At 43.4% G+C, this 16,625-nt stretch overlaps 1 protein-coding gene across 3 annotated transcripts in view; it reads left to right on the forward strand.

Moving 5' to 3' along the window:
- The first annotated feature begins 236 nt into the window (after window positions 1-236).
- PCDH9 (protocadherin 9) overlaps window positions 237-16,625 on the forward strand; it is a 108,432-nt gene continuing 92,043 nt past the window's right edge. For 2 of the 3 annotated variants that reach the window (XM_075336834.1, XM_075336832.1), the window contains exons 1-2: window positions 237-895; window positions 2,155-5,323. In XM_075336834.1, the coding sequence (XP_075192949.1) occupies window positions 2,288-5,323 (3,036 nt within the window). In that variant the 5' untranslated portion in view covers window positions 237-895; window positions 2,155-2,287. Of the gene's footprint in view, window positions 911-2,154; window positions 5,324-16,625 lie in introns of all 3 variants that reach the window. The other variant, XM_075336833.1, reaches the window with a different exon arrangement.

A 16,625-nucleotide genomic window follows, 5' to 3' on the forward strand; every position in this document is an offset into this window, starting at 1 on the left:
TGAGGACACGCTGCTATAATGAAGAAACTACATGAAGCTCCCCCGCAGCACAGCCCGCAGCCTGACTCCCCCCACACATGTGATACGTCACATGGTCATGACGTCACAAGCCTCTGTCTGTCTCAGCCACATACTCCGGGCCGGCCAATCAGAGCGCGGTGGGCGGCTCCGCGCAGACGGCTCCCTCCCTTTGGGTTTAGTGAGAGTTATATCAAGAAATCCAGTTCAGAGGGAAAGGCAGAGAGGGCGGGCGGTCAGCGCTGAGCTGCGGGCACGGACGGAGCACAGCGTCTCCGCCTCCGGATCCGTCTGGGAATTTGTACAACTATCTCCAGCAGACGCGTCTTCTTCACTCCGTCCAAGTTGCGGACTCGCCGCTCCGTCCTGCACGTTGCCGGTTATTACAGAGCAGCCGCTGCTGATGGGAAATACAAGTGGCTGCATTAATCCGAGCGGATCTGGGAGCTTTGTCACGTTCTGCTGCCATGGATCACACGAGCGGTGCTGGAGCCGGCGGAGGGGATGATTGAGCCGGCGCTGTACGGGAGCCTGCCGGACCGGGCGGCCGCAGACGGACAGTGTGAAGTTTAGCTGGTGCCTTTGATTTGTGCTCTGCTTTCCTGGAGATCTCGGCGTGACAGCACATCTGTGAGCCCTGCCTGCATCTCCACCTGCCTGCATCCGCCTAATGCAGAGGACCCCGGCCAAAGTCTCTCCTAGGAGTCCTGCAGAGCCTCTCCTACTTTACCCGCTACAGGATTAGCTAAATAACGGAATAACTGCCGCAGATGTGAAGCTAGGACGGAAGCTTAGCAGAGGACTGCGTCTTTCCATCACAGGCTCCATCCATGTCCTGACAGCTCGTCCGGATCCTGTAACTTGTCTCTGAAGCCCTGTAAGTTGTGCAGACGTAAGTAGATAGCTGGATTGTCAGCAGCTGCTGCAGCACCTCTCTGCTCCTCCAGCCTGCCAGATCCGGGCTCTCTGGGAGCAGATATAGGAGGCACTGTAGGAGCAGAGACATTTCTCTCACAGAGCAGAGACCTAAGGCTCTCTGGGAGCAGATATATAGTATAAGGCTCTCTAGCAGCAGAGATACAAGGCACTGTAGGAGCAGAGACATGGTTCTCTGAGAGCAGAGACAGAAGGCTCTCTAGGAGCAGAGACAGAAGGCTCTCTAGGAGCAGAGACAGAAGGCTCTATAGCAGCAGAGACAGAAGGCTCTATAGCAGCAGAGACAGAAGGCTCTCTAGGAGCAGAGACATAAGGCTCTATAGCAGCAGAGACAGAAGGCTCTCTGAGAGCAGAGACAGAAGGCTCTCTGAGAGCAGAGACAGAAGGCTCTATAGGAGCAGAGACAGAAGGCTCTATAGGAGCAGAGACAGAAGGCTCTATAGGAGCAGAGAAAGAAGGCTCTATAGCAGCAGAGACAGAAGGCTCTATAGCAGCAGAGACAGAAGAATCTCTGAGAGCAGAGACAGAAGGCTCTATAGCAGCAGAGACAAAAGGCTTTCTTGGAGCAGACATGGTTCTCTAGGAGCAGAGACATGGTTCTCTAGGAGCAGAGACATGGTTCTCTAGGAGCAGACACATGGTTCTCTAGGAGCAGAGACATGGTTCTCTAGGAGCAGAGACATGGTTCTCTAGGAGCAGAGACAGAATGCTCTCTTGGAGCAGAGACAGAATGCTCTCTTGGAGCAGAGACAGAAGGCTCTCTTGGAGCAGAGACAGAAGGCTCTCTTGGAGCAGAGACAGAAGGCTGTATAGCAGCAGAGACACAAGGCTCCAGAGTCCAGGCACTGAGGCACACATTGTATTTGGCAGCTGACAGTGCAGTTACATGGATACTGGTAAGGACCTGGGATTTTATTGGCTCCAGTTACACAGGGAGATGCATGATGTGAATTGTGGCAGACCCAGGACTAATCTGTGTGCAGAACAGCTTCTTCTTGATGAGATAAAGTAGTGGATTGCATGCCGGGTCCAGTGTGCGGTGCTGATGGAGCAGAAGGCTTTCTTGTGCAGATGTGGGGACTTGTGCTGAGGGCAGACACTTTGTGCATGAATACTAATGCCATGCTTTGCAGAATGCTATATGTACTTATATCTGCTTAAATGCTACAAATTTGATTGTTTGTGTGATTGTGTTGACAGCTGCTGGCTCCAATTAGAAATGAGATGTAAGGCATCTTGCAGTCCATGCACGCCTCCTCTTGCAAATCGGCACCATTCTTCAGTGACAACCCTTAAATCCTAAAATCCAAGAAAACAAAGGAAGCACATTATCATGGACCTAAGGGATTTTTACCTGTTGGCTGCTCTTATTGCCTGCTTAAGGCTGGATTCTGCAATTGCCCAAGAACTTATCTACACCATAAGAGAGGAACTGCCTGAAAATGTACCAATTGGAAACATACCAAAGGACCTGAATATCTCCCATATCAATGCTGCCACTGGGACCAGCAACAGCCTTGTATACAGACTGGTTTCTAAAGCAGGTGACTCTCCTTTGGTCAAGGTGTCCAGTACCACTGGGGAGATCTTCACAACGTCAACCAGGATAGACCGAGAAAAACTCTGCGCCGGATCATCTCTGGCCGATGAAAATGAATGTTTCTTTGAACTTGAAGTGGTTATTCTCCCTAATGACTTTTTCAGGCTTATCAAGATCAAAATCATCGTCACCGATACCAATGATAATGCTCCTATGTTCCCCTCAACTGTGATTAATATCTCTATTCCTGAGAATACTCTAATAAACAGTCGATTCCCAATTCCATCAGCAGTGGACCCTGACACGGGCTTCAATGGAGTGCAACACTATGGACTTTTAAATGGGCAAAGTGTCTTTGGACTGGATATAGTGGAAACACCAGAGGGGGAGAAGTGGCCACAACTCATAGTGCAGCAGGTCCTGGACAGAGAGCAGAAAGATACCTATGTTATGAAAATTAAAGTTGAGGATGGTGGAAACCCTCAAAAATCCAGCACTGCTATCCTTCAAGTTACAGTAAGTGATGTGAATGACAACAAACCAGTATTTAAAGAAAGTCAAATAGAGGTGCATATCCCCGAAAATGCCCCCATAGGGACCTCGGTAGTTCAGTTGCATGCAACAGATGCTGACATAGGTAGTAATGCTGAAATCAAATATATTTATGGTGCCCAAGTGACATCTGCTACCAAAAGACTGTTTGCTTTAAATAATACTACTGGATTAATTACAGTTCAGAGACCATTAGACAGGGAAGATACTGCAGTTCACAAGTTAACTGTCTTAGCTACAGATGGCAGCTCCACACCTGCAAGGGCAACGGTTACCATTAATGTGACTGATGTGAACGACAACCCACCTAATATTGATCTCAGGTATATTATAAGCCCTATCAATGGAACAGTGTACTTATCTGAGAAAGACCCAACCAACACAAAGATCGCTCTAATCACCGTGTCAGACAAAGACACCGATGTAAACAGCAAGGTCATCTGCTTTATCGAAAGAGAAGTCCCCTTTCACCTAAAGGCTGTGTATGATAACCAGTACCTACTAGAGACTTCTTCATTGTTGGACTATGAGGGCACCAAAGAATACAGTTTTAAAATAGTTGCAGCCGACACTGGCAAGCCAAGCCTCAACCAGACAGCCTTGGTTAGAGTGGAGTTAGAGGATGAGAATGACAATCCTCCAATTTTTACCCAGCCTGTAATTGAGCTATCAGTGTCTGAAAACAACCGCAGAGGTCTATACTTAACTACTATCAGTGCCACAGATGAAGACAGTGGGAAGAACGCAGACATTGTTTATCAACTTGGCCCTAATGCTTCTTTCTTCGATCTGGACCGGAAAACAGGAGTTCTGACAGCCTCCAGAGTTTTTGATAGAGAGGAACAGGAACGCTTCATATTCACTGTCACAGCCAGAGACAATGGTACGCCACCACTGCAGAGCCAAGCGGCCGTCATTGTGACTGTACTGGATGAAAATGACAACAGTCCCAAGTTTACACACAACCACTTTCAATTCTTTGTATCCGAGAACTTACCAAAGTACAGTACAGTGGGTGTGATAACAGCTACGGACTCAGATGCAGGGGAAAACAAAGCCGTCACACTCTCAATACTTAATGACAATGAAAATTTTGTCCTGGATCCATATTCTGGTTTGATTAAGTCTAATGTGTCCTTTGACCGGGAGCAACAAAGTTCTTACACATTTGATGTCAAAGCTGTTGATGGAGGACAGACTCCACGTTCCTCCACGGCCAAAGTAACAATCAATATAATGGATGCTAATGATAATAGCCCTGTAGTTATCTACCCTCCATCCAATACATCATTTAAGCTGGTGCCTCTTTCAGCCATTCCAGGCTCCGTGGTTGCAGAGGTTTTTGCCGTTGATATTGACACTGGGATGAATGCTGAATTAAAATACACCATTGTTAGTGGGAACAACAAAGGTCTGTTTCGAATAGATCCAGTGACGGGCAACATTACCCTTGAAGAGAAGCCTTCTACAACAGATATAGGCCTTCACCGACTCGTGGTCAATATAAGTGACTTAGGATATCCCAAGCCTTTGCACACTCTGGTACTTGTGTTTTTATACGTCAATGAGACAGCTGGGAATGCCTCCTATATTTACGATTTGATCCGCAGGACTATGGAAACTCCTTTAGACAGAAATATTGGGGATAGCAGTCAGCCCTACCAAAATGAGGATTATCTGACAATTATGATTGCCATAGTGGCAGGCGCCATGGTGGTGATTGTAGTCATCTTTGTGACGGTTCTGGTTCGTTGCCGGCATGCATCAAGGTTTAAAGCTGCCCAGAGGAGCAAACAAGGGGCAGAGTGGATGTCACCAAATCAGGAAAGCAAGCAGAATAAGAAAAAGAAAAGGAAGAAAAGAAAGTCTCCAAAAAGTTCTCTACTGAACTTTGTAACCATTGAGGAATCTAAACCTGATGATACTGTTCATGAACCTATCAACGGGACGATTAGTCTTCCAGCCGAGCTGGAGGAACAAGGGATGGGACGCTTTGATTGGGGTACAGCTCCTCCAACCACCTTCAAGCCTAACAGCCCTGACCTAGCTAAGCATTACAAATCTGCCTCTCCGCAGTCTGCTTTTCATCTTAAAGCAGATACTCCGGTGTCGGTGAAAAAGCATCATGTGATTCAGGAACTCCCTTTGGACAACACCTTTGTGGGGGGTTGTGATACCCTCTCCAAACGCTCTTCCACTAGTTCAGATCACTTCAGTGCCTCAGAGTGCAGCTCCCAGGGAGGCTTCAAGACAAAAGGTCCTTTACACACCAGACAGGTAAATGAGCACTTTTACTGGTCTATAAGTACTGCATACAAGTGCCCAATCAACCAGTATTAAAGTGCCAGTATGTCTTCATACGGTCTTCTTTGACTTGCTCATGTTACCTAGAGGGAAAAAAAATCAACCCCTTTAACTTTTTTGATTTTATTTTCACTGAGTCTTGGCTGACATTGGAGGACTCATAGATCTGGAATATATATGCATATATATGTCTATGCATATATAATTATGTATATTCTTGATTGTACTGTACCATATATGTGCATGTTAAATCTCACAAATGCCACTGTAACATTTACACGACAATAATAAGAATAAAAAAAAAACAACCCAAATCCTTGGACTTGCTAATGTCACCTACGATCCACTGTGCAGCCTTCAGAGGACTGGTTTAAAAAAAATAATATATATATTTCATGGACATAAATAATATGGTCTAAAAAAGGGGTTAACTTTTTTTTTACTCTTGCTAGAAAATCTGTTGATTAAATGGTTGTATTTTACAAATCTAATTGTGAGAAGATGCATGACTGGGTGCAATTCACATCTTTAGTGTTTATTCTTTCCATACATGTGTCAACGAGGCTAATGGCATGATAGTGAACACATGCTTGCGGCCAAGTAACCGTTCCGTGTGCTTCTCCGCGTCTTGTGCCTTTGCTAGTATCCCTAGCTGCACAGTAGTTTTCATAAAGTAATTTTATGGCCTACAAATATATTTCCAGAATATCATTGTCCATAATTGTTATTTTTTGATGTCTTATTACCACGGACTGTCTTTCTATTAGAATCTAGGGTCTTTCTATTGAGCACTATAAGAGCTATCTTGAATGTCTGAGTGCACAGGGTCATAGATATGAATTGCCCCCATGGTTTTAATATGTCCTATTGAAAAGTTTTTCCTAAAGTGTCCTAGAAGTGTGTAGGTTCTGGTATCACTGAGTATTTGCTGTATTATGCTTGTTCTTATAAAGCAAACTTTGAGGGAATGGATTTATTCAAATAATTAGAGCAAAATTATGCAGAACAAAATCAATCCATTGTAAATATTTCTTCATCTAAGTAAAGGAAAAGCAATCTGTCAAAGCTCATTTTAGCTGTGAAATTTGCCATCTAAAGAGGGATTAGTGAGCAGGGAAACTCATATTTTACAAAATCCAGCATTAGCTTTCAGTCCAATAATTCCCCACTAATAAAGATTTAAATGCAGAGCTGTCTAATTTATTTCATTCAGACTTGTCTGTTGCCTCTAAATTAGACTGGCGGAACGGCCTGTAGATGGCAGTAAGGCTCTATGTGGTTTGGGCTGGCATGGTGCCAAGCCTGCAGTATATTAGAGATGGGGGGAGGAATAGATCAGACTCACTACAGCCAAAGAAACCTTTTATTTAATGACAGTTGCACTGGAGCGACCAGTCCTTGAGTTTGTAAAGCAGATCCAGAATGGATAGGGTGTACTGCACCAACTCCCTAATCTTCATATCCCCAATAAGTAATGGAACTTCTGGCATTAGGCCTCAAGAATTGTGAGTGTAGAGTAGAGCATACAGCACAGCTGTCTGAGTCACGTGAGCGTCATATATATATTTATATCTATATAATATACTGCTCAAAAAAATAAAGGGAACACTTAACCAAGGACTTTGTATTTTGGTCTTCCCTTTATTTTTTTGAGCGCTATATATATATATATATATATATATATATATATATATATATATATATGCCAATGTATGTAAAGCGCTGTGGAATTAATAGCGCTATATAAATGAATAAAATTATTATTATTATTATTATTATTATATATATATATATATATATATATATATATATATATATATATATATATATATACAGCTATATATATATATATATATATGTATATATGTATGTCACCCTCAATAGGCAGATATATTATATACGGTATATCTGCCTATTGAGGGTGACATACACACATATATATATATATAATATATAGATATATATAGATAATATATAGATATATATATATAGATAACATATATGTATGTGTGTGTATACACACACACACATATATAATTATATACATATATATACATATATATCTGTCAAGGAAGTGATAGATATATATACAGCTGTATGTGACATATATATATATATATATATATATATATATATATATATATATATATATATATATATATATATATATATATATATATATATATATATATATATATATATAGATACGTACAGCTGTATATATATCTATTACTCTCTCGATAGACATATATATAATATATATATGTATATATATATAAAATTATATGTATGTGTGTTTATACACACACATACATAGAGAACATATATCTATAATATATATATATATATGTGTGTGTGTGTGTGTATATATATGTGTGTATATATATATATATATATATATATATACAAATATGTTAGTGGTTCTGCATTCCGAATGCTTTGATTTGATTGTAATAGTCTTCCAGTGGCAATCCCCCCACCCCCCCAAAACAACAAAAAAAACACAATACTACTGCCGAGTGTATGCGCAAATAACTTCCAAACATATTTTTTGCTTCATAATTTATACCATCTCCGCCGTGCACTTATGCACGGGCGCAGGTACTCACCTGGCACAACAAGAATGGTCTGAAATATTGATGACACTTTCTGTCTGCCGCACGATGAAATACAGCAGATGAAGCCCTTTCAGCCACTTCAGGATACATTTGGCATCTTTTCAATCCTTACGTATAGACGGTAGAAGGAGATCTCTGCGTTACTGTACAAGTAATTCTCTCTTCCCAGTTTCTATCGGGCATGCTTTATTGGCAGCCGTTGTCTTACAGCTGGAGGCTTTACAGTAAGCTGTTTATTGCCCTTTCTTAAGTCAGTTTTGAGCGATTGGGGAATTAATTTTCTTTCCTCTGGTGAATATTCTTGGGTATAAAAACAGATGTTAAATATATAAACCGGTGCCCAATTTCTATGGCAGATTCCTGACATCATTCTATGCTTTAGCCGTTAGTTTGGGCCATAATAGAGGTACACATACCGTATCTAGTTGGGTTTGGTGCTGGATTATTTAGAAAACACACATAAACCTCCAAAAATTGCTTTAAGAAAGGGTCTTTTTGTAGAGATGGACAACATCTATAATATATAGATTTGGTCTAGATAAGAGGGTGGTCTTCTCAAAGAGGTTTCATTGTATGTCTAATATTGATTGCTTGGGCAATGCCGTACAGGTGTAGCAGAGCTGATTCAGTACAAGTCATTGTTCTACTGTGATATGACGCCCGTCATGGCCTATCCCTTTAATTCAGTAGGGTATTACAAGGGCCCATAAGGATCCTCATGCACTCAGTTCTGCTACCTTTGTATTGTAAATGCTGCACATGTTGATTTCTGCTGTATAAAAACAAAAACTATTCTATATTCGTTATCAAATCCTCGAGGAAGGAAAAAATAGCACAATTTATTAAATTATATGACGAGAAAACGATAGACCTGCGACTGTTTACATCCACATGAGCGAGAAAGCCATGCACACGGCCCTCTGTAACCCACCCATGCTCGTGTTTCTGTGAATGAGGGGGTGTTTACTATGTCAGGAGATGTAAAGTGAAAATTGCCTCTGTGTGGTGCGGCTGGATGTCTGGATTAGCATACCCCCTCCTGGGATGTCAGGCCCTTGGTATTTAGGAGGTTAACAGTTACTGCTGATCTGAAAAATAGCAAGTTATATGTTACTGTCAGTAACTGTTATTTGTTTTTAGTCTGAAGTGCCAGCGAGTTCACGGGTTCACAAAGCTAAAATAAATTGCCTTTTTAATACTATAATTCTATTTGTTAATGTAGGGAAATGTCATCTGTAACAGCTCCGCACCATCCGCCATTAAACGCAGGTGACACATTGTAAATTGAATGATGAAAGTGTTTCAAATAATAATTTATTTTTTGCATGCAAACGAGCCTGGCTTATTATTTTTCAAAAATGTTGCAATTTTCGTTCATTTTAAAGAACATTTTCTGAAGGTAAATACAAGGTCACTGTACCAGCTCATTTGCATATCTTTTTTGTCAGTAACTGGGCAATGTAACAATATATGAGGCCTCGTAACAAAAAGCAACATAAAGGTCCTACTAAAGAGGTGTCCAGGACTCTAATACTGACGACTTGTGTACCTTACTCTACATGAGAATGTCAGGGTCTCGTTGCCCCCTTGTGCCCCTTTCATCATTTCCAAGCACAGTACCATATTTTTGCAGTGGTCATGTCTGGTGCTACGACAAATGAATGGGACTGAGCTGCAATACCAGGTACTGCTACTACAAAATGTGCCTGGTAAATAATGACAGTCATCAATATTGAGCAGACCATTATATCAGATGATTGATGAGAGTGCGGAAAGTCTTCTCTCACTGATGTGATATGGCCTTTACTAAGGATCAGCCATCAAAGTCTCAGAAAACCTTTTATGGCTGCGTGCCCACGATCAGTGTCTGCAGCGTTTTGCATGTAGCGTGTTTTCGCTGCGTCCAAAACACTGTGTTGTACAGTACAAGCACAGTGGATGGGATTTATAAAAATCCCATGCCCACTGTGTGTGTATGGCCCACAGCGAAGGCTGACCTGCGGTACAGCTTTCTGAGCCGCAAGCATGTCAATTCTTTGCTGCGGAACCGCAAGCGTCCTCCACAGGGTGAACAAAAGCGAGAGACCACAACGCCCTGAGCCCTGATCATGGGCACGGGAAGCTGCAGTCTCCTGCGGAGAAGACTCATGGCCCCGCAGGTCAGGACCCACCATGTCCAGGATGCAGCGGATCCTGATCATAGGTTCCTACTTTAGGGTACGTGCTTATCAGCTGATTTATGCTACCTAAACTACAGGCAGTATGAATCCGAGCCAGGCTGCATGATTGCACAAAGATTAGTGATGAGCTAACTGCTCGTGCTCAGGTGCTCTGTAAGTGTAATGAGCATTTTGGTGCTCAGGTGCTCGTTTACAGAGTATAATGGAAGTCAATGGGGAACTCAAGCTTTTTTCCAGAAGATTTTCTCAAAAAAATACTCTAGTTCCCCATTGACTACCATTATACTTTGTAAACGAGCACCGAGCAGTTCGCTCATCACTAATAAAGGTATATATTTCTCTGAATGCCCTTTCTTCTCAGAGAAACTCTAGTTGATCCGGCCGTGGATCATAGACAGAGACTACGTTAGCCCAGCGTCCCCCTTCCCCATCAGTCTTCTCCCTTACCACTCAACATGATTGACAGGTCTTTCACTATCTGGTGGGGAGACCTGTCAATCACTTGAACTGGTGCTGGAAAAAGCCGTTCGGAGGGAAACTTTACCGGACTTTTCTAATCTCTCCGGAACGTCTAGATTTTTTTCTGAAATGCCAATCATGCAACCAAGACTGCGATTCTTGCTGCTCGTGTTTTTGTAGCTGACAGGCTCCCTTTAATATAAAATTTTAGGAGAAATACACACATATATATTTAGAAATATGTTAACTATTATTCACATCAGTAATAAGAGCAGTACAGAAATACCCAGGTAGGGATTTAGGGATTTTCCTATTCCCCCTCAGAAAGCCTTGCATCTGTCAGCAAAGTACTGTTTATGGCACGACAAGGTCTGCCAAAACCTAAAGCACAGGCGGACACAGATACAGATTTATCCCAGGTTCACTGTGCCATTTTTGTCACTTTAGTGCAAATGATCCAAATGTATTGGACAACTGCCTGAAAAGATAAGCTACATTTTGTCAATTCATTTTTCAAACCATATGAGAAAACAGAACAGAAGGTCATGAGATGAAAAATGGCTCCATCGTGATTTATAGTGATCCATTTCTTTCTTGCTAAATTTAATAACAAAGGATAGCAAATCTGATGGGAAACCGATCTTACGTTTGTGCACTGACCTTAAAGGAATATCCTGGGATTTCTTTTTTAAAGGGAGAAAAGAATAGGGAATCTTGTAAAATAAAGAAGTCAACTTTACTTACCGATTGAAGCCATACTGCTCCAATGCTGTCGCTCCAGTGGTCCGGGAGTGAAGATGTCCGTCTATCATCGCTATAGCTGCTGTAACCAATCATTGTCCTCAGCGGTGATGTTCACATGTATGGCATGTACGTAGGCCAAAACATTGGCTGGAGTGAACACATGTATCATGGATGGGATGTCACTAGTTCCATCATCATTGAGGACATTGGAGCAGGAGACCTAAGGAAGTGGGAGATTCAAATGGTAACGAAGGCTGTCTTAGTTTTCTAATGTTCCCTACTCTCTCCTCACTTTTGAAAACTCCATAAAAGGCCTCGGGTCCACTTGCATATAGCTTTCAATGCGAGAGCTTTGGAAGTGATATGCTAATGACCCTCTGCTGCCAGTGTGAGCCGAGGGTCATGTGACTGTGATCAGATCACAGCTGCAGAGAAGAGGGGAGGGAGCACTTTTTACCCATCTCCTTTGCGGCCTGTCTGTGCGTACATTGCACTGCTCTCAGATGACATGTGAGACATGCGATGACAGTGTGATGACATGCAATGACAGTGTGATGTTTCACATGCACCCATAGACTTGTATGGGTACGTGTGAGCCGAGACTCACTGCATGCTGTGATTCATTCTGCTTGCCGCTGTGGCACGTAAGATCAATTGCAGATGGAAACTGCCCCATAGTTTTGCACTAGAGTGAGAGCAATCCAATGTTTTATCAGACTGCACTCGTCCTTGCAAAACGCAAGTAGAACCAAGGCCTTAGTAATATTAAAAAGTTGGTCTTGTCTCTATTTAAAAGCTATTCTGATGACAAATGGGTCCCAGGTCCATCTTGAGCTCAGCCATTATGTCAGGCTGATGCTGCCGGGTTATCTTCCTTTTTTCTGTTGTTTGCTATATGAAAAATAAAGTTTCCCTACTATCGATACTTCAGGGAGTCCGGTAATCTCATGGAAGAATTCCTTGTTACAGGAGGGTAAGGAGAAACCCACATCTGCACCCACAGACCTAAATGGGCAGGAGAGGTGCAGAAAACCTAGAAACTTACTAAATCTGAAATGGCTTTTTTTTTGTAATTGATCCACTGCCATATCTTATTTTACTAGGATAAATAGCATTGAATTAGCCTAATAGTGTAACATGTCTTTAAAGGGGTGTTCAGGGCTAACTCTTTGCAGGTGTCATGCTAAAGCCTAACAGTATGTTATACATGGACGTATTTAAGTCTCATTAAGGCCCCCTTCACACGTCCGTGATACACGTGCGTGTTTGGTCCGTTTCCGTATATACCGGAGACACGGCCAAACGTGCACCAATGTTAATCTATGATTGTGGTCACACGTCCGTTATTTCATTATGTCCGTGTGTGCGTGTCCGTGATCCGTATGTGTTTGCGTTTGGCACGGATGCATGTCCGTTATCTGCACGGAGCACGCACACGTGGACACAATGAAAATCTATGGGTATGTGCACACACGTTAGTAAACACGTATGCATATACCTATAGTCCGTGTCCGTTTGGTGTTTTTATTTCTAGTGATGTCGGCTATTCTTTCTATTTCTGTGTATGTCGGTCAATCTCCCTGAGTCCGTCGGTCAGTCTCTCTGTCTCTCTGTCTCTCTGTCGGTCTCTCTGTCTGTCTGTCCCTCTCTCACAGTCTGTCGGTCAGTTTCCCCCCCTCTCTCATACTTACCGTTCCCCGATCTCCGGCGCAGCGCTGCACGGCATTCACACTGCTGCGGCGGCTTTTACTATTTTGAAAAAGCCGGCCGCCCATTAAACAATCTCGTATTCCCTGCTTTCCCCGCCCACCGGCGCCTATGATTGGTTACAGTGAGACACGCCCCCACGCTGAGTGACAGGTGTCACACTGCACCCAATCACAGCAGCCGGTGGGCGTGTCTATACTGTGCAGTAAAATAAATAAATAAATAATTAAAAAAAAACGGCGTGCGGTTCCCCCCAATTTTAATGCCAGCCAGATAAAGCCATACGGCTGAAGGCTGGTATTCTCAGGATGGGGAGGTCCACGTTATGGGGAGCCCCCCACCCTAACAATATCAGTCAGCAGCCGCCCAGAATTGCCGCATACATTATATGCGACAGTTCTGGGGCTGTACCCGGCTCTTCCCGATTTGCCCTGGTGCCGTTGGCAAATCGGGGTAATAAGGAGTTATTGGCAGCCCATAGCTGCCACTAAATCCTAGATTAATCATGTCAGGCGTCTATGAGACACCTTCCATGATTAATCTGTAAGTTACAGTAAAAAAACACACACACCCGAAAAATCCTTTATTTGAAATAAAAAACACACACAAATTCCCTCATTACCAATTTATTAACCCCGACAAACCCTCCATGTCCGACGTAATCCACGGTCCTCCAACGTCGCATCCAGCTCTGCTGCATGGAGGTGACAGGAGCAGCAGAAGACACCGCCGCTCCGGTCACCTCCACACAGCAAATGAGGTGAGTAGCGCGATCAGCTGCTGTCACTGAGGTTACCCGCGGCCACCGCTGGATCCAGCGGTGGCCGCGAGTTACCTGACTGACAGCAGCTGATCGCGCTACTCACCTCATTTGCTGTGTGGAGGTGACCGGAGCGGCGGTGTCTTCTGCTGCTCCTGTCACCTCCATGCAGCAGAGCTGGACGCGACGCTGGAGGTCCGTGGAGTACGCCGGACATGGAGGGTTTGTCGGGGTTAATAAATTGGTAATGAGGGAATTTGTGTGTGTTTTTTATTTCAAATAAAGGATTTTTCGGGTGTGTGTGTTTTTTTACTGTAACTTACAGATTAATCATGGAAGGTGTCTCATAGACGCCTGACATGATTAATCTAGGATTTAGTGTCAGCTATGGGCTGCCAATAACTCCTTATTACCCCGATTTGCCAACGGCACCAGGGCAAATCGGGAAGAGCCGGGTACAGCCCCAGAACTGTCGCATATAATGTATGCGGCAATTCTGGGCGGCTGCTGACTGATATTGTTAGGGTGGGGGGCTCCCCATAACGTGGACCTCCCCATCCTGAGAATACCAGCCTTCAGCCGTATGGCTTTATCTGGCTGGCATTAAAATTGGGGGGAACCGCACGCCATTTTTTTTTAATTATTTATTTATTTATTTTACTGCACAGTATAGACACGCCCACCGGCTGCTGTGATTGGGTGCAGTGTGACACCTGTCACTCAGCGTGGGGGCGTGTCTCACTGTAACCAATCATAGGCGCCGGTGGGCGGGGAAAGCAGGGAATACGAGATTGTTTAATGAGCGGCCGGCTTTTTCAAAATAGTAAAAGCCGCCGCAGCCGTGTGAATGCCGTGCAGCGCCGGTGATCGGGGATCGGTGAGTATGAGAGAGGGGGGGACACTTCAGTCAATCGGGGGATTAGCGGTCACCGGTGAATCCTTCACAGGTGACCGCTAATCAGTACTCGACACAGACAGAGCCGCGGTATGAGGATGAAGTCGGGTGAAGTTCACCCGAGTTCATTCTCATCGTGCAACTCTGTCTGCTGTCAGCCGACATTTATAAACGACATTGTGCATCACACACACGGACATTACACACGGACATTACACGTACACATACACGTTAATTCCACACGCACACACGGACGTTCTGCACACAAACACGGCTAGCATACGCAATTCACACAGGTGCCACACGGACCATAAAAAAGGACACAAAAACGGGACACGGACCCGAAAAACGGCCCGTAACACACGTGCGTGTTTTTCACGGACGTGTGAAGGGGGCCTAAGGCTGCTCACATAAGTGTATATTCTCTGATGTGAGAGAATCTGATGGATTTTGCAAAGGACACTCGGTTCAGGGTGTGAGTGTGAGCCAAGTGTCATCTACTGTGATCCGATTCCCTCACATGTTAGCGCTGTTGCGAAGAAGATGTAGAATTTCATTTCTCCTTCTTCTCCATTGTGTGTCTGCGTATATTGGACTGGTCTCAGATATCATCTGAGTGCAGTCCGATGGTTCACATACACCCACCCACCCACACACACCCACCCATAGAATTGAAGAATTGAATGGGTGAGCGCCGTCCAATATACTCTGTCAATCCAAGCATGCAGTGATTTTTTTTTTTTTCTCATGCCATATCAACATGAGAAAAAAATCGCTGATCAGCACTGCCCCATATTTTAAAATTGGAGAGATTGCTGTCCGGTAAATCTTCAGATAGCCTTCTCCGAGTTATACGCTCAGGTTAGCAAGCCTTTATAGTGATCATTAGACGTCCATTAAGACCCAGCAAGAAGAGCTGTTTAGATTTGGCAAGGTACAGCGTATGTAAAATTAGCCGTGGCCCATAAAATACTTTTATAGCTATATTCACTTCATACACAAATGTTGCGCTATCACCGAAAACTGCAGCGGCCGTGGTGTGCCATCGGGCCTCTTGACTGCTTCGCTATACAATCACTTAATCTTGCAGGGAAATAGTTGTTTCACCTGAAAAACAATGTGGCCAATTGTTATAACGTCACAGTTATGACGGTGAAACGGCTGTTTCCTTGAAAATTAAAGCGTCACCTTTATTTTAATTTTATTTGCTAAATCAATAGCACAAATGAAACTAAGCGACTTTGTAATATGTTAGGCACATTTTTGTCTTTTTCTGCCAGAATTGATCAGTCATTATCAAAATTCTCAATTCTGTAGTAAAATGTGTATTCAATGAAGACTTTCCCATTACTGAGATAGGAGATGGCAGTTGGTGCTGATGAGATTCTATGTACAGGGAAGGAGAGAGGAGCTGTTGAGATTTTTCTCGCAAATTGAGAAATTAGAAAATGAATGGTCAATCCTGATGGAAAAAGAGGCAGATTTTTCTGATAAGATGCACAACTGTGTCACTATCCTATAATAGCTGCTTCCATAGTTCTAGAACAGGAGGTGTGATGTCCCAGACGCTCCATGTTGTATGTCTCCTGATGCCTCCGCAGTCTGAGAAGAGGGGGCATGGTCAGACCTCCTGTTCTCTGCATAGAAGCCGATATCCGGAGACTGATACTCACAGCGCGGAGCTTCCCATATGGGAGAGGAGAGGAGCAGCTACTATATAGCTTAATTACATCTAAAGAAAATAGCAGTGTACTAGGCATCTCAGCTATATAGCATATGAGTGCAGGGACAGGACAACATTTTTTACATATTCCTAGAGTACCCCTTTAACTATTAACTTATGAACCAAAAAATTAAATATTACTCTATCAGTGATTGTACACGGAAACAGTAGAAATGCTCCAGCAACAAA

The sequence above is a fragment of the Anomaloglossus baeobatrachus genome, chromosome 2 (assembly GCF_048569485.1).
Source record: "Anomaloglossus baeobatrachus isolate aAnoBae1 chromosome 2, aAnoBae1.hap1, whole genome shotgun sequence".
In the NCBI taxonomy this organism is placed as follows: Eukaryota; Metazoa; Chordata; class Amphibia; order Anura; family Aromobatidae; genus Anomaloglossus; species Anomaloglossus baeobatrachus.